General features: G+C 35.8%; 1 protein-coding gene across 1 annotated transcript in view; it reads right to left on the bottom strand.

Annotated features, from left to right (window-relative positions):
- Window positions 1-19887, bottom strand: part of DNAH7 (dynein axonemal heavy chain 7) — a 270230-nt gene that overhangs the window by 51406 nt on the left and 198937 nt on the right. The window contains exons 48-51 of the mRNA XM_055123217.1: window positions 16126-16316; window positions 6111-6244; window positions 5050-5385; window positions 264-390 (exon numbers count right to left, since the gene is read on the bottom strand). Of these exons, the coding sequence (XP_054979192.1) occupies window positions 264-390; window positions 5050-5385; window positions 6111-6244; window positions 16126-16316 (788 nt within the window). The remainder of the gene's footprint in view (window positions 1-263; window positions 391-5049; window positions 5386-6110; window positions 6245-16125; window positions 16317-19887) is intronic.

Below are 19887 nucleotides of genomic sequence, written 5' to 3' on the forward strand. Positions count from 1 at the left end.
AAATATATCTAATTAAGATGCATTTTATGTGACATTCTAAGAGAAACTATTTTAAACTAAGATGAAACTGTTTAAGTAATGGTTACATAATAAACTGCTTACTTTTGCCTCTGTGAAAATTAGTCTAGTTGTAATATCTTTCCTTAACTATAATAACAGTAATAATTATTACAAATATTATATATAGTCCTTATAGAATTACCATACAAATTAGTAAATTGATTTATTTATGTTTCCCCCTTAACAACCCAAACAGTATTCACCTTATGCTCATGTAGCAGCAGATTTATATTTAGACAAAAGGAAAAAAGTAGCTTATCTTTTTCAAAGAGTGACCGGCAGATGTTAACATAAAGGGAGTAAGTGAAGTGATCTTTGAGAATCTTAAGCCTAAGGTTAAACAGAGAGAAAATAAAATAAGAGTATATTTTGCTTTAGAGAAAATTCTTTTTTAAAAAACCACCATAGACCACTTAGATGCCTATTCTTCTAATAGTCATTCTAGTCAATTACCCACCAAACAGTTGAGGATTCTCATTAACTGGGCACAGGAATTTGAGAGCAGCACAATGATAGTGACACACTTCAGTAGCATAGTATTTTACTATTGTAGTATTTTGTTGTTCATTGACTTTTTAAAAACTTAATCTCCCTTTAGGAAAAAGGCAATGTGTGCATTATCAATCTACTACATTTAAGAATTTACTAATTGTTTTAAACTTTAAAATATTTCTTAGTATAAAATCAAACTTCTATAAATATTTTTATATATTTTACATTATGTAAAATATAAATAGCTAAATTATTATATGAAAACTAAGTTTAATAAGATGAAACTCTGTAGTTAGAGAGAAATCACAAAACTTTTCATTTACTACAGGGTAAAAACATGGAAATATGAAAAATAAATATATTTGTTAACAACCTGCTAGTATTCTAGTAACTGCTAGCACATGACCTCTAGTCAAAATAATGACTTGTACTTTGGATGTTGGGGGGTCACACCCATCTGTGCTCAGGGCTTATTCCTGGCTGTGCACTCAGGGATGACTCCTTATTGTGCTTGGAGAACCATATGGGATGTTGGGCATCAAACCCAGGTTGGTCATGTGCAAGGCAAGAGCCCTACCTTCTGTACTATTCTTCAGCCCTTCTAGTAATAACCTGTGAACATTTTTAATTAAGTAAAAATTATCATTGCAACGATTTTTAAAATATTTTAATTATATAGATTATAGCATTTACAGAAGAAATAAAGAGTTGAAAATATTTGTAGAGAACTGATGTTTGAAATTAATTGTGGTCAAACTAAGCAGATCAATTTACCTGGAGTAAAAATTAGTATAGTTTTATTATGAATAAAATGTTATTGGTGTTTCTTAAAGTGTCTAGAAAATATTATCTATAAAGAAGAATATATCTTGGTTATTTCCAACTTTTATCATATGCTTCAAATCACCTATCTATGTTTATTTTTTCCCATTATTTTTGAACTATTTTTAGCCTTCCACCAACATTCCAATAGAGAATTACAGCAAATTGACATATTTTATTTTTAGTTAATAAATATATAAAAAGTGATTTGGTAGAGAGAACCCTTAAACTCTAAAAAAAGCAATTGAATTCCTGAAGATTTAAAATAATTAAACTATTCCTGTACTCATTATTATGTTACTAGGTGGTCTTTCATAGTTGGCATTTATCTCATCTGTAGCAAGTACAATTAATAGAGTGATTCAGATCTAGACTCTAGGAAATAAAATTAAAATTCTTAATTTTAAGACAAATATCCTCTTATAAATGGATAAACTAAAGGATAAATAATTAGGGCAATCATATTAGAAATTCAAATTCAACCTTATTGATAAAATGTTGATTAAAATATAGTTTAATAATCTGTTATACTAGAGAATAAAAGTGATCATTTTCAATGTCAATACTTAATAGAATGGTATAAGATAAAGCCTCTAATGGATAACACATTTGTAAAATATTCCAGGAAAGGAATTGATATCACACATGTAAAAGAAGAAAACACCTTTGTCCTAATTTTGGGATTCTAGCACAAGGTAAAAATTAACCATGTGTATAGCTACATTCATTAGCATATTATTTATAAACCACTTACAAGTCTTAACATAAAAAGTATAGTATTTCATAAATCACAAATTGTGTAGCCTCCATAAATTATGTTTTCAAAGAATATTTAACATGTAGAAAGTTATATTGATAGAAATGTGTATCTAAAATGTACTTCATATACTACAGATATGAAAAACTACATATACAAAGAAAGAGTTCAGTTTAGTTCTGATACAGAAAAATATCTCTTAGTTCAATTTTTGTTTCTTTACATATTATACATGTGATAACTATTTTTATAATAAATCCAAATGCATTTAAAATTTTATAAATTAATGATTTAAAACTTTGTGGTTATTTGATAGTGCATCCCATTTTAATAAAAACATTAGTTAAACAATTAAACTGAATAACTGTCTAAAAACAAAATGCATTTTTATCTTTGAGTAAATATAAATGAAATAAATTTAGACCAATGTTAAGATTCTAAAAAATTGTTAATTTCATATTGCAATCACATGTTTTTTACCTATGAAATAATTAGACCCCACTATTCAAGGTAATATTGATCTATCATTGTCAGATAAACAGATGATAGGAAAAACCATTCTATCTTTAGTTTCTGAATGGGGCTAACTCTTACCTTTGATTTTACTGAAAAAGTAAGACTTTTTACAAGATTATATGAGTGTCTTAAAGATTCTCTTGAGTGAGCATCACATTAAGTGAAGTGTGAGAGAGAACGGCAAATACAGATAGAACCAAGATGACCCAAGGAAAGGGAAGGAAAAGGTAGCCAAAAAGTGACTTAGGGACAGTAGTGGAGCATCTTTGGTCCCTTGATGATGAGAAGCATTAACTTTGTACACCAAAAACATAAACATTAGTTGAAACTACTGTAGCAATGTGACCTCAACTACTACAACAACAAAATTTTTTCTTGGTGTAGTAGTATATTGGAATTCTATTAGCATCATTATAATGAAATGAAATGTATTTGGATATTGGATTTTTATACCTGGATTATACATAACAGAAGGGTTTAAGCATCTTCAGAAAAATCAAGGTACAAACATATTCTAGGTAACAAACATTAACAATAACTCCAAATTGGACACTACCCAAATGTCCTCAAACAACGGTACTCATAAATAAGTTGTGATTTAATATAAGCACAATTAAAAATGTGAAGAGGCTGTATTCTTCCTGTTGTGAATAAGATAAAAGATCCTTCCATCCTTTTTTCTTAGAGCAATTACTTTAAAAGAAAACTTAAAATTACAAATACTCTCAACTCTATATAGAAGGGAATATAAATTCTTCAACATGTAGATAGGTGTTTTTAATATCAGTGCTGTGAGCCATGAATGTATTTTTCGAAGACCTGAGAGTTATTTCTCTGTAATGTAAATAACAGGGGAGACAGTTTTCTATCTCCCAGTTTATATGGGTTATGAAATAAATTTGGTGGGTTCCTGGTTTTAAAACAACTTTCAGTCATAAATAATAAATTTGCTTTTCTTCTGGATAAAGTCAATTTGCTAATACAAAAGGTAACTTCAATTACCAATCAAAGTTTGAGTGATATTTCTATTTTCACAGTCTCCTAATGGAATGCCTGTAATGTGCACTAAATCCTGGTTTGATGCTTTTTTCAGCAAAAAACAAAATTTTTTTCTGTTATTTGATCCCCAGAACCCACATGGTATAAGTCCGCTGAGCATCTTTGTGTGACCCAAAACCAAAATTTTAAGAAATAATCTATTTTTAGACCTAATAATATATAAAAATAAGTATTAAACTTGACATATATTCTTTCACCTGCTGTCTCTTTTTTCATGGGCTGGTATCTGAAAACATTGCTTGGTAAATCAAATGCCAGTCTTTCATCTTATTACAAGTTCAAGCTCATAAAATAATGATCCTGGCAAAAATATATTTTTCCTAACAATATGAAAAATTCAGCAGAACTCCACCAAGGATTTCAATTTGGGTTTCAGAAGATTAACATTATTTTGGACTTCTGAAATATAGTACTTGACTGTGAGATTATTAAAGTAATAAACTGAGTCCCCTTCATATTTCTGAACAACCAAGAAACTGAAGCATGTAACTTAATAGTGATCAATAAAATTATAAAGGACAAAGAACACAATTAATTATTTTCTTTGTTTAAGAAGTAATTTCATGTTATATACTACTTATAAATATCTTTGTATGAAACTAAAAACTATCTTACTGATAATAAAACCAGAAATTTTATTTTCATTTAATTCTATTGATCGTAACATACAAGAGTAAGGCTTTTTTAGCATATAGATATGAAAAACAGACAATCACAGGAAGGTTTTTTTTTCATTTTGGGTCACACCCGGCAATGCTCAGGGGTTACTCCTCACTCTGCACTCAGGAATTACTCTTGGTGTTGCTCCCGGGACCATATGGGATGCTGGGAATCAAACCCAAATTGGCCACATGCAAGGCAAATGCCCTACCCGCTGTGCTATCACTCCAGCCCCAAAGTTTTTTTTTTTAATTTTCTTACTTCATGAAACTTATATTAAAATATGAATTTGTAACTTCTGGATGGCAAGCTTACAGAGTAAGAATAATACATTTAAAAAATACTACTTTTATATATCTACAGAAGAATAATTTTTGTTATATGTAAAAGAAAATTTTCTTCATTTACATTCAGATATAATTATATTAAGATATTATATTAAGAAATTATATTAAGATATATACAATTCTATCTTAATAAACAACTTTGTCAGACTAAATTTGGTCATGTATGCTCAATTTCATAGCAAAATTATTTCTAGTACAATGAATAACTGAGCACATTTAGCTATGAGGTTGTACTATTCACACCATTTTGAATCAACAAAAGCCATCAATTATTATTATTGGATTTAATGCACTAATTAGTTAATGTCAGTATTAATTAGTATTGCTTTTACGTACCTATCTGATAAGATTTCAGATTTCTCTGAATTTTCTATAGACAGGATGAAAAGGTTAATAAACCAGGTTAATGAATATTGGTACATGGGTTCGATGTTAGCTAAATCAGCAATAGAGAAAAATAGGATGGTGGAATGGACTGCAATCGGACGATAGCCCATGCGGGCATTATCAATCTTTCTCTCTGTCTCTTCAGCTACTTCCTGTTTTTGAGAAATCTCATTAGCTAAAGCCTTGGAGGAAGATAATATCTTAATAGCTGTTTCATCTTCTAATATATTGCCTTCAGAAGATGAAAGAACTTCTAAAATCTTGTCTTCTATTTCTTTTAACTGCCTGAAATAAAACATAATTTTCTTAGAAGAGGAATCATTTAAAATCACTTCACATATACATTCTCTCATAAGAAACAAAGTGCTTGTAACTTAAAGAATTGCATTACTTTGTGACAAATAGTCATCAGCATAATGTTATGTAATTAATTTCTTATTGAAAAATGTCAAAAGACAGGGCTTTCTGCTCTACTTTTCCTTCTAATGATCATTTATGTGGTAACTAGGGGAAGGGAGATGGTAAGCCAATCTATTCTGCCATTAAGTATCTCAGCCTGGAGTCAACAGAAAGTTATCACAGCATTTACATTCTGAAAAATTTCATGAACTTACAGAGCTTTTCCATTTCTAGCTATGATACAAATATTATGAACGGAAATTGGGATGGAAACTATCCATTCATACAGTGCCCCAATGAACAGGTCATTTCCGTTACATAATGAACGGTGAATCTTTGTTGAGCATGTCAAAGATGATTACTATCACCTGCGGCAACATCTAGTTCTTGCAACACCTAAAAAACTACACGTGAAAAAATCTTATACCCTGGAATGCAGCTTTTTAAAAATTCTTATAGTCACCATAATGCCTTACCATTTCCTCCTAAAGTTTACGATTTAGTGGGCTTCTTAAATCTAAGGAAATAGACCTTTGAAATGTACTTGATTTCATTCTAGGTTGGTCTTGAAAATAATTAAAAACAATCCTATATTTTATAATGCTTAAAACCTTTTATTTTCAGCTCCTTGCAAGATCAAGGCTTGCTTTTCTTCCTCCAGGTCTGGTCTTTCGCGAGCCACCACGATTCCCAAAAGCTGGTCCTGCATTCCTTCAGAAGTTATCATGAAGTTTAGTAAGGTTACCTGTACGAGAAAGAATCCACAAATCACGTCATTTCTATTGGGAAAGTCTCTGCATGTCTGCTTCAGGCATTAACCTTAAGATAGAGTCCTAAGGCTGGGGGATTGCGCATCTGTCCTGAATTCAACCCAGCACTGTCCTCAAGTGCTGAGTACAACACCCCCGCAGCACTCTGTTGGGGATCCCTGGTGTCCCAACAATGTGTGTAAGCTCTGCTGCACCACAACTGAGTGTGAAGGAGCACACACCCCCTAGTGTGGATCGCAACCCTCCATCATGACAGTATCACAGAAAAGGGGAAGGGAGAAAAGGCTCAAGTGTGGAATCTGAGAGACTATGATTACAGACACAGAAATTTAATTAATGGGTTAAAACTAATTCTGTCTTAAATGTAATAATACTTCAAAGGTTTCTTACTTAGTGATCACTTTGTTCTCATTTCAAATCTGTTAAATTTATGACAGCTCTAGTCCCCAAACTGATAGGAGCTTCATTGTTTTTTTCAGGCAGTCCCTTCCATCTACATAAAAATCTTTGTGTCTTTAAAACTAGACTCACTGACAATGTCATTACTGACAATTACATAACCTTTCTGACTCACCTCGTTTAAGTTTTCAGCTCTCTGCAATCTGCTTCCATCCCTGCTTCTTTACACCCATTAATGCACACAGCAATAAACCTTGAAAACTGCTTTGATCACCAATGAAGTCATAAATTCATCAATTATTTCACCTAGCTTAATTTGAAACCCTCCCCCTTTTTTTTAAACATTTACTTTGCAGTCCACCTGTTCCATCACACATTCCCTGAGTTAAGGTTTTTATTTATTTGTTGAACAAGACATCCCACTCCTCCCTTTCATGATTCTTTAAGTTTCTTTGAACTAATTGTGGAATCAATCCCATACAGAACCTCTATAATCTACTATGTGCTTCAGATATTTGCTTTGCTTGGGATGATTTTTCCCTTGTAAACTACCAATTCAACTGCTAACTTATCTGCCCATGTGAGGATCAAGTTTTACCTCTTACCTCTTCTTGGACACTTTCCCAGAAATGGTTCTACCTTTCCTACCTCCATAGGATATTTACTATATTTCCTTCTTGGGATTCTTATTCCTCAAAGCACACATGACAGTGTTTGAATTTCTGGGTTCACTCAAATGTCTCCAAGACTACAGCAAAATAATTTGAGCAAAGCTACCTGAATTCTTTGATTTATTGACTCTGATGAGTGACACAAAGTAGATAATCTCTACAAACATTAAAGATTACAATGTCAATAGTCCCTCTTCATAGAAGGAAAGATTTCTTTTATTCCTATGCCTATAACTTTAGGCATTTTCTGATTATTCCTTCAAGGATCTTCATATAAAAGAATAGCATCAGGCTGAAGAAATAATACAGTGGGTGGGGTGCTTGCCTTGTACATGTCAATCTATGTTTGACCCCTAGCATCCCATATCATGTCTTGAGCACCATCAGGAGTGATTTCTGAGTGCAGAGCTAGGAGTAAGCCCTGAGCACAACTAGGTGTGGTCAAACACAAAAAAGAAAAAAATATGTAATAGCTGCTGTAAATCAGGCACAGAGCCTAAATCACAGAACAGGAGGACATGGGTCCCTGCCTTTAAGGAATTTTAGTCTAATCAGGGAAACAGCCATACAAATGGCATCTTGTAAAATAAGAACTCTGAAATGGTAAGTATGTGATGCTCCCGGAGTGCAGAGGAAGCAGATTTGAAATTTACCAGATGATTAAATTAGTTAAATATAAAGAAAACAACTTTATAGACCAAGCTTTCAACCTTGGCTATGATTTCAGTCTTAACTACTATTTCAGCAATTAGTATTTTCTTTGAAGTTTAAAAATGATTGGTCTCTGAGTTTCATCTTCAGAGAGCTTGGTTTGTTCTGGAGTACAGTATGGGTACTGAAAGTTTATAAACTCCCCAGATTACTTTAATGCTCAACTTGTGTTAAGAATGATTCCTCTAGGTAAAGAAAACAGTGTAAATAAAGGCAAAGAAGCAGAGAACAGGAAATCACATACAACAGAATGGGAAAATTCACTATTCCATCATTGGAGAGAATAAAGGAAAAACTTGTGAAATATTCTTCACAGACTATGGACAATTGAGGATATCTTTTTTATTCCTTGTTTCTTCTCAGATAAACACATTTCAATGGTTACAATAATCACTATTGCTACCATCTTTAAAATATTTTAGCAACTTCCATAGAACATAACAGGTAACTCAATAATATTACTCCCATTTTCATTATTTTCCTAATGAAAGGAGATTTCATAATAGGAATTATTCTTCTAGACCCAGTTTACACCACTGAAATACTCTAGCATCATTTAAAAAAATTTATTAGTGAATCACCGTGAGGGTACAGTTACAATTTACATATTTTTGAGCTTGTGTTTCAGTCATACAATGCTCGAGTACCCATCCCACCACCAGTGCCCATTCTCCACCACTGATGATCCCAGTATCCCTCCCACTCCCCTACTCTAGCCCCCCCATCCCACCCTGCCTTTGTGGCAGGGCATTCCCTTTTGTTCTCTCTCTCCTTTTGGGTGTTGTGGTTTGTAATAGAGGTATTGAGTGGCCATCATGTCCAATCTATAATCTACTTTCAGCACGCATCTCCCATTTCGAGAGGGCCTCCAACCACACATTACTTGGTGTTCCCTTCTCTATATGAGCTGTCTTTTCCCCCAGCATGTGAAGCCAGCTTCCAAGCCATGGAGCAAATCTTGTAGTACTTATTTCTACTATTCTTGGGTGTTAGTCCCATTTGACCCAGCAATACCACTTCTGGTTATATATCCCGAAGAGGCAAAAAAGTATAGTTAAATGACATCTGCACTTGCATATTAATTGCAGCACTGTTTACAATAGCCAGAATCTGGAAAAAAAATCCAAGTGCCCGAGAACAGATGACTGGTTAAAGAAACTTTGGTACATCTACACAATGGAATACTATGCAGCCATTAGAAAAGATGAAGTCATACAGTCATGAGCATATAAGTGGATCAACATGGAAAGTATGCTAAGTGAAATGAGTCAGAAAGAGAGACAGACATAGAAAGATTGCACTCATCTGTGGAATATAAAACCTAGTATCACTTTTAAAAGTGTAAATATATTTTGTAACTGAATATGTAGATTTTCAGGAGCTAAAACAAAAGTTTGGAGCAGAGAGTCTCTGGCCCGCATGCCTGGCTATCTTACCAGGGCCCCTCGGAGGGGATGGGCTCCAGCTTCCCTCCCCACCCAGAGCAGAGCACCCGGCGGCCGAAGACCACCAGAACCTAGCTACAGCCATGCTCGAGGCCCCTCTCCACACATTCGGACAGGCCTCACGCATGAAGGTACCAGCAGAGGAACCCAGGTGTATATAATCCCATCAACGGCCAACATCCAGAGACTTAAAAATGAGCTCCCAGAAGCGCACGACCGTGAATATCTTGTAGCCTACTTCTCCCTCTGGGATAAATTGGCAAGCTTCTGAGAGTTTCCTGCCCACATGGGACAGCCTTGCAAGCTTCCCATGGTGTATTCATATGCTAAAGCCAGTAACAAACTGGATCCCATTCCGCTGACCCTGAAAGAGCCTCCAGTGCAACATCATTTGGAGGGCCGAGTCGAGAGAGACTTCTAAGATCTCAGGGAAAGGACGAATGGAGAAGTTACTGAGCCCGCTCGAGAAATCAGTGATTAACAGGTTTTCATGATTTTGTGATAAAAACAAAAGTTGTCATTTGGGGATTACACAAATCTAAGACTTAAAAAAAAACCCAGAAAGTTTAAAATGGGACCATTAGTGGAGAAAAACCAAAACAAACAGCTCAAATGTGCAAACTACAGGCAAGTTAAAATGAACCCAATATAACAATGTCAGCTTACTGGAAGGCTTACTGCCATTGCACAGCCTCTTTCTGGTCTCTAAGGTTTATTCTGCCCAAACTGCTCTCTAGACGCCGATATTCAGATTCAGCTCTACATCAGACTAGTGCCTATTACAGCACACAGGCCTGGGTTCCAGCACCCATGCCTGTGTAACTATAGAAATTGTACATGCCTGGGGTCAGCCCCCACTCTTTTTTTTTTTAGGAGTTTTCTTTTTTCTTTTTTTTTTGTGTGTGTGTTTTATTTTATTGAATCACCATGTGGAAAGTTACAAAGTTCTCAGGCTTATGTCTCAGTTATACAACACTCAAACACCCATCCCTTCACAAGTGCCCATATTCCACCACCAAAAACACCAGTATACCTCCCAACCCCGCCCTCCATCCCCCACCTGCGTAACTAATGAATTCCACTTCATTTTCTCTTTACCTTGATTACATTCCATATTTCAACACAAAACTCACTATTGTTGTTGGAGCTTTCCCCCAACAAAGACAGCCCTACTACCAAGGAAACATTTGATAATTAGTTTTCCATTGCTGAGAATGAAGAGATATGAAGTCCCACTGCTCCAAGTACATAAATCTTTTTTTTTCTCCTTTTTCTTTTTTTTTTCTCTTCCTCCTTCCCGCGCCACCCAGTTCGTACCTGCTTAATAGACCTCATAATATGGTGGACGCCCCGCCGCGTTTCTCCCCAAAAATGGGAAAAAACTGGGAAAGACAGATATTTCCTCTCCTCAGCTGGTGTGGGGCTATGGCTTAGTTCACAGTCTAGAGAAATGGCTGCTACTTTGATTACCTTCAATATTTCAACAAAAAACTCACTGTTATTGTTTGGAGTTCCCCCCACAAAGCCAGACCTGCTAAAAAGGAACCATTTAACATTGCTGACAATTAAGAAATATTAGGTTTTGGATTTCTGTATCGAGTCCAGGGAAAATTATGCTAGAAATTGCATCACTGCAAGCTTTTACTTTCCTTTTGTGCTCATAAGATGGAAAGGCCTGGAGAGAGAGAGAGACCCTTCCCTGCTGGCGTCACATGGGCTCAGTTTACAGTCCAGAGACCTCTCTGTGAGCTGCTAGTGTCCAAAGTAGTTCAGTTGGCCTCCAGGATCAGGCTCTGCAGCAGCCGAAAAAGCTTTTTTAAAATTTTAATTAGAGAATCACTGTGATGTACAGTTATAAACTTACGAACTTTGGTGTTTGCATTTCACTCATACACTGATCAACCCATCCCTCCACCAGTGCCCATTCACCTCCACCAATGATCCCAGTATCCCTCTCACAACCCCCACCTCATCCTCCACCACCCCACCCTGCCTCTGCAGCAGGGCATTCCCTTTTTTGTTCTCTCTCCTTTTGGGTGTTGTAGTTTGTATTGAGTGGCCTTCATATTTGGTCTATAGTCTACTTTTAGTTTGAATCTTCCAACCCAAATGGGTCCTTCCAACATCCTCTACTTGGTACTCCCTTCTCTATCTGAGCTACCTTTTCCCCCAGTGTGTGAGGCCAGTTTCCAAGCTGTGGGGCAGACCTCCTGGTCCTTATCTCTACAACTCTTGGGTGTTAGTCTCCCACTCTGTTATTTTATATTCCACAGATGAGTGCAATCTTTCTATGTCTGTCTCTCTCTTTCTGACTCATTTCACTTAACATACTTTGCATGTTGATCCTCTTATATGCAAATTTCATGACTTCAACTTTTCTAACAGTTGCATAGTATTCCATTGTGTAGATGTACCAAAGTTTCTTTAACCAGTCATCTGTTTGGGGGCACTATATTTTTTTTTTTTTTGCTTTTTGGGTCACACCTGGCGATGCACAGGGGTTACTCCTGGCTCTGCACTCAAGAATTACCCCTGGCGGTGCTCAGGGGACCATATGGGATGCTGGGATTCGAACTCGGATCGGCCGCGTGCAAGGCAAACGCCCTACCCACTGTGCTATCGCTCCAGCCCCCGGGGGGCACTATATTTTTTTTCCAGATTTTAACTATTGTAAACAGTGCTGCAATGAACATACAAATGCATGTCATTTCTACTATACCTTTTTGCCTCTCCAGGATATCTTCCCAGGAGTGGTATTGCTGGGTAAAATGGGAGCTAAATTTCTAATTTTTTGAGAAGCGTCCATATTGTTTTCCAAAAGGGCTGAACCAGTCGGCATTCCCACCGGCAGTGAAGGAGAATCCCTTTCTCCACGCCAACACCGGTTGCATTTGTTCTTTTGGATATGGGTCAGTTTCTGTGGTGTGAAATGATATCTCAGTGATTTAATCTGCATCTCCCTGATGATTAGTGATGTAGAGCATTTTCTCATGTGTCTTTTTTGCCATTCGGATTTCTTCTTTGAGAAAATTTCTGTTCATTTTCATCCCCCATTTTTTGATGGGGTTGGGAGTTTTCTTCTTCTGGAGTTCAAGCAGTTCCTTGTATATCCTTGTTATCAACCCCTTATCAGATGGGTATTGGGTGAATATCCTTTCCCATTCTGTAGACTGTCTTTGTATTTTGGTCACTGTTTCATAGGATATGTGGTGCCGGGGATAGAACCTGGGTCAACCACTTGTAAGGCAAGCCGTTGCCCACTCCAGTATTGCTCTAAGTCTTTTGTTATTTCTTAAATCAAAATAGGTAACACTGTTACCAATACTGCTGTACTCTGTTTTTTTTTTTGGGGGGGGTCTTTACATTCCTCCATGTATTCGGCATACTACCTATTGAGTATGAGAAATTGCATTGTTCTATTTATCTTCATAACTCAATATTTTTCTTCAGGAATAGAGTAATTTTTTTAAACAAAATTCCCTGCTGGTGGGTACTGCAATACCTGTAGGAAGGCATTTCTTTCCTCCCCTGAGACCTGGGCACCTTCTCTGGGGTGGTGTCATCTGGGTTAAGCATTCGTTGGTTCTCTCACTGCCCCACAGGGGGTTTGGAAGCTTCTCAGTACAGGCTACACAGGCACAATCATAAATTTAGATGAGATAATAAGATTCTTCAAACCCAGCAATTTGAAAACATAAATGTTATGTGATTATCTACTGCCTTGGTAATTATTTGGGAAAAAATTGTAGTAAGATTTTTTGGTTAGATTGAGGTTTGGTTAGATTTGGGGTTAGAGTGAGAAACTAACTGCACCAATTACAGTTGCTTTACTTCCCTATCCACAGTCATGATGTTTGGTAAAATACATGTTTTAAAATATTTTCCTATTGTATTCAAACAAGGAGGAATTCACTCAGAATACATTAATATTGGATTTTCTGTGATGAAGATTTTAGGAATCTAGCTATGCAATCATAAATATTTATGTTCATACAAAGATGATTTCCTAACTTTACTTTTCTTTAGACTCAAAGCTATTTATTCAGCATGATTTTGTCCTTTGCATGCTTTTGAAAAACATATATATATATATAAATCCTAACAATAGGATCAAGATGCATTTTAATTTGTAAATGAAAGCAAGTAACTGCCTCATTCTGTTTCCTAATCCCTGTTTAATCAATCTTGGCAATTAAAAATAATGAAGCAATATGACACTCCAGGGATCATAAGATTTTAATACTGAATCATAAATCAGTTTCATCCCTACTGTATGACTTCTATTCTATCAAGCTATTAGTGAACTAAGAATTTCTCATGCTATGTGTGATAGTTTCTCTGAGAATTAAGAGTGTCTTCCTGTCGTTTATTTAAAAAATAATTTTGTGGGGTTGGAGGGAGAGCACAAGAGATAAGGGACTTGCAGCATATGCTTCAGGTTTGATCCCTGACACCACTTATGGCTCCCGGGGATCCTCCAGAGTAATCCCTGAGCACAGGGTCAAGAGTAAGCATGAGCATAGCTGATGTGCACCTCCTCCCCATGAGCCAAATAAAAATGAAACAAAAAGAAAAATATTAAAGATTATTTGGTTAGAATTGATCAATTTTTATGTTTTATTTTAATCTCATTTATATTTGTAAAAAGGAAGAATACTGCCAACAGTTAACACTCATACACTATGTTCTGGGACTTATTCTAAGCATTATACATCATTTTCTTAGTCTTTGTATCACTCCATGAAATTGCTATTATTTCCATTTAACAATCTAGGGAATTAAGCCAAAGAAGCTTAATCAATTGTCAAAATCACATCGGTGATAGAGTAGAGATTTGAACCAAGAGAGCCGAGGTTCCAGAATCCATGCACATATCTACTGACAGGATGTTGTTTCTATTAATAAGTAAACAGAAAATACACAATTTGAGGGTGCTTGGATAATATTTTAATTAAAAACTTCACAATAAATCCCATACTTTAATACTATTTAAAAAAAACTCATTCAACTATCAACCCTTCTTTTCACCTAGTCTTTCCGGCATTCCTGAAAGTACAACTTAATTATGAACTTCCAGGGTACAGTGCCTCAGACTTCCTAGTCCTCATGCTGTCACTTCACACACATAATTGACAATGTTAACCTCTGGAAAGCTGGAGCCTTATGTCTTCAGTCTTGTTTATTAATTTGGAGGGAATAAAAGATGGCATCTCAGTGCTTCCTCTGACCATCTGCAGACCAGTGCCTACACCCATTTAACTAGTTCCCCAAATATGAACTCTGTGTAAATCTATATGTAGTTTCCAAAATGTAAAGGAGGGTCCAGGAAATGGCTCAGTGACTGACACTCCTGCTTTGAAGTGTAAGGAGCTTAGACCAGACCCTGCTGCCGACAGCATGTGTCAGGCTGGAGGCCCTTAAGTCACAGAACACCCGAGCCACAAAAGTGTGTGATCTCCAAAACCTCACAGTAATAATATTTATTCCTCCCGCCCTCATTCATGTACTCATTCTACAAACATTTGTTGAATGCCCACCAGGGTGAAGAACTAGAAATAAAAATGGAATCACTCCCAGGAACGTAACTGCAGACCTCAAGTCATCCTGGTCATTTACTAAAACTTGAGGTAACTTCATTCATACGTGTGAGTATTGCCATTAATGTGTGTGTCCCATAGTGAGTCCGTGAGCAAGCAGCATAAATGAAAGGTGTGTCATGTCCACTCAGACTTGGGCTAGGTGTGTGAGTCCTACAACCAAAGAAGCACCACAGGCAAGTGTGGGGGTGTCTCCCAGGCATCCCAATAATAAACAACAACAAAGGGGAAAATCAAACCCAAGTATTTTTTAACATCTCTTCCTGCTTGGGACTATAAATAATATTTATTCCTCCTACCCTTACTCACGTACTCATTCTACAAACATTTGTTGAATGCCCACCAGGACTAAGAACTAGAAATAAAAATGGAATCAGTTTCAGGAATGCAGCTGAAGATCTCAAGTCATACTGGTCATTTACTAAAACTTGAGGTAACTTCATTCATTCAAGGGATGTTGAGTGTCTTTAAAGAACTATTACTGAAAAACAGTTCTTTTAACTAACTACACAAAATTCAAATACATCCTTTTTCTTAGAAAGAAGAATGGAATTATGTTACTGAACTCCAATAATTAGCATATCATTTTATTACAAAGAATATACATATGAGTATTATTTTTTAACAATGAAAATCTGTGAATGATATAACTGGAAATATATATATGCTCATGGTCTTTTTTTCACTGCATACTGATGGCTCCTTTATCACTTTTCTGCACACACAAGAGCAAGATCTGGAAATTATAGCAATTTTAGAAATGCCAGAAAAGGAAAAAAAGCATTTTTCTATGACTCAGAAGGAAAATACAGTCATCAATTTAAAATTTGAGGGGCTAGGGCATTTGCCTTGCATGCAGCCAACCCAGGTTTGATCCTCCACATCCCATATTGTCCCCCGAGCATCATCAAGAGTAATTCTTGAGTGTAAAGCCAGGAGTAACACCTGGGCATCGCCAGGTATGACCCAAAAAGCCCCCTTGAAAAAACAAATAGATAAATAAAATTTGATAAGGAATAATTTTAGTACATGCCTTTACTGATGTTTCAGGCAGATAATGAGGATTTCGCAGCTTGGTGGTGATATAAAAGCGGAAGTCCGGTGCATATTCAATGGTAGAGTCTCCAAGTCGGATACAAGTACTTCCACCCTGCTTAAAGGTCTGTTTTAGTAGAAGAGGCTCCAATATAGGATCTAGTTCTTCTCCAACATTTTCTAGCAACACTGGAATAAAATCAGAAGAAATTTTCAATTAACAAAACTCTTGTTTTAATTATTGGCTCATCATTCAAGTCGCCAAATTCTTTTTATTTTCTTTATTTTTTATTGAATCACCATGTGGAAAGTTACAAAGCTTTCAGGCTTAAATCTCAGTTACACAATGCTCAAACTCCCATCCCTTCACCAGTGCACATATTCCACCACCAAGAACCACAATAAAACTCCCTCCCACCCCCCCACTTCCCCAGCCCCCGACCCCGCTCTTTTCACTTTACTTTCTCTTTACTTTGATTACATTCAATATTTCAACAAAAAACTCACTATTATTATTTGGAGTTTCCCCTTCCCCAAAGTCAGACCTGCTGGAAAGGAAGCATTGGATAATTTGTTTTCCATTGCTGAGAATGAAGAGATATGAGGTCATGTGGCTACAATAGCGAAGTCGCCAAATTCTTACATGTAAAATCATTTCAGTTTTACAGTAAAAAAAATTGTTTCACAAATATAACTGAATGTCATGGGAAGGGCTCAACTGGTATGCATATATAGTTATCTTGGCAATAATCATGGGCTCTAATGCCATGGGAGTTTAAAGGAAGGAAACCCAAAACTGGGCCTGTAAATGTCTCAAGGTTGCAAAATAAAAGGAAAACTAGTCACAGTCAAGCAGGCTTTAAACTATAGTTAACCAAGTCATTTCTCTCTTGAGAATGTCTTTTTCTCTATGTGCCTTTACCCTACAGTATTGTCAGAGAAGCAATCCTAAACTTCAGACTGGTAACTATCGCAATTAATTTATACTTAAATAAACTCAAACTTTTAATGCATTTTAGTTTATATTTCAATGGAAGGTATAGAAAATTAGCTCAAAATTCTTTTTGCTGTTTTTAGGCCATACCTGAAAAGCTCAAGAGTTACTCTTGGTTCTGTACTTAAGAAATACTCCTAGCAGTGCTTGGGGGACCATACTGGTTGCAAGGGATTGAACGTGGGTCCCCCATGTGCAAGGCCTTACCCATTGTACTATCTCTCCAGCCCCTAAAAAATAAATTTTTTGTTTGCCTTTTGAGTCACACACAGTGATGCTCAGGGTCACTCCTGGCTCTACACTCAGGAATTACTCCTGGTGGTTCTTGGGGGACCATATGGGATGCTGGGGATTGAACTCGGGTCAGTCACGTACAAGGCAAATGCCCTACCTGCTGTACTATCATCGCTCTGGCTCCCCTAAAAATATTTTATAAATATTTCTGTCTCCCTAAATATTTTACACAGTCAACTCATATTATGTGTATGTTTATAGAAAATGGCATAAAACTATGCATGACATGCTGAATAAACTGTATATTTCTTACTTTACTACATTTTTTTCTGAGTATAGTTGAGAGTAAAATGTATATAATTTTGCCTCCCAATTGATTTGCTTGAATTAGAGCATATTTTTCCATGTTTTAAAAACTAATAAAAATGCTTTAATTACTATATAATAATTTTCCATATCAATATTACCTTACTTTTAAATCGATATTCTCTTATAGATAACTGAATTGTTTCCTATTCTCAGTGTTATAACTGGATCTGTGTATAGTATTTTTGCATTTCAGAATATTTATTTATGACAGCATTTTAGTAGGGAGATTGGTGACATTGCTAAAGCTCTTAATATATTTGTGAAATTAAAGTTTTTCATTTTGGTGTTGGGGTGCTATCATTGCATTCTGATTTATGGAATTGTGTGGGAGTCACTCAAGAAACAGGATCTTGATGAGATAGGCATTTGGACATGAGGATGATAGTTATTTAGAGCTCTACTACAGTGAAAGTACAAATATCGTCAGTTCTTTCTCAGAGGAAACTCCTGGCAAAAAAAGTTCCTAAAATTGTCTCCTTGTCAATTTCCTTTACTGCTGAGATTTTAATTAACCAAAGCAGGCATGTCAGATGATTTTTAAATTCATTTTCATTTCCTACTTGTGTAAAATTATTATCTCTCATGATTAAATAATACTAGTATATTATAATGTATCAAATGTATTTATCATTTATTATTTAGATTGCTTCAATTTTCTACAGTTAATAATGCTACAATGAGCATCTTATTTGAATAACCCTGTGTTGATCTCTGATTACTTAATCAGGCTACAGTCTTAGAAGGGTAAGTGATAGTCATTAGGAATATTTTAAAGGCTATTTATATTGCTAAATTACTTTTCAGAGTTGCTATAGAGATTTCAGAGTTGAAATACATACTTATTTTTTTAGGGTTTGTCTTATGTATATAACACTAATGTATAAGAAACTCTAGGTACCATATTGCTGTCATATTTTCTCATCATACTTAAAAACTCTTAAACTATGGTTTATTACTATAGTTTTACAATTGAGGAAACTAAGATAAGGCAACTAACTGAAGTAAAAATTTCAGTTAAATCTGTTAGTAACTGGGGCCGGAGAGATAGCACAGTGGGTAGGGCATTTGCCTTGCACGCGGCTGACCCAGGTTCGATCCCCGGCATCCCATATGGTCCCCTAAGCACTGCCAGGAGTAATTCCTGAGTGCAAAGCCAGGAGTAACCCCTGAGCATCGCTGGGTGTGACCCCCTCCAAAAAAGAAAAAAAATCTGTTAGTAACTGAGGAGCCTTCAACAAATATGTGATATCACCAGCAATAAATACTATATTCATGACTTTTGTAATTTTTTTTTTTTTGCTTTTTGGGTTACACCTGGTGATGCACAGAGGTCACTCCTGGCTCTGCACTCAGGAATTACCCCTGGCAGTGCTCAGGGGACCATATGGAATGCTGGGAATCGAACCCAGGTAGGCCATGTGCAAAGCAAACACCCTACCTGCTGTGCTATCGCTCCAGCCCCAACTTTTATAATTTTTAAAAATTTATTATTTTTTATTAATGATCACCGTGAGAGTACAGTTACAGATTTACATATTTTTGTGCTTGTGTTTCAGTCATACAATGCTCTAGTACCGATCCCTCCACCAGTGCCCATTCTCTATCACCAATGAACCCTGTATCACTCCCAACTTTTATAATTTGATAGGTACAAAATGCTGCTAAAATTTACATTTTGGGCTTGATGTATTAGGTGCTGTTAAGCTAATCACATTTTTTCTTCTGTAGACTGTATGCTGATTTTCCCATTTTTTTCTTTTTTTTTTTAAAGGGATAAATTAATTTATTAATGGTTTATTAAATACCTGGGAACTTTCATTAGCTTTATGCCTCTATATGTATGTAATTGTCACCAGTTCCACCATAGAGTTTCCAGTGGCATCTCATCACCAAAATGGTGCCTCTCATTTTCTTCTTTCTCCTCTCCTTTTCCTATTTTTTCCCATTTTTCTATTGTGGGATATGTTGTGTACAACTAGGTTCAGTGATAAGTAATAAAAACCAAATAATGACACTGGTCAGAAGGGCTTTCTTCTTTCTCCTCTCCTTTTCCTATTTTTTCCCATTTTTCTATTGTGGGATATGTTGTGTACAACTAGGTTCAGTGATAAGTAATAAAAACCAAATAATGACACTGGTCAGAAGGGCTTTATAATTCCGTAT

This window comes from Sorex araneus, chromosome X (genome assembly GCF_027595985.1).
Source record: "Sorex araneus isolate mSorAra2 chromosome X, mSorAra2.pri, whole genome shotgun sequence".
Lineage (NCBI taxonomy): Eukaryota > Metazoa > Chordata > Mammalia > Eulipotyphla > Soricidae > Sorex > Sorex araneus.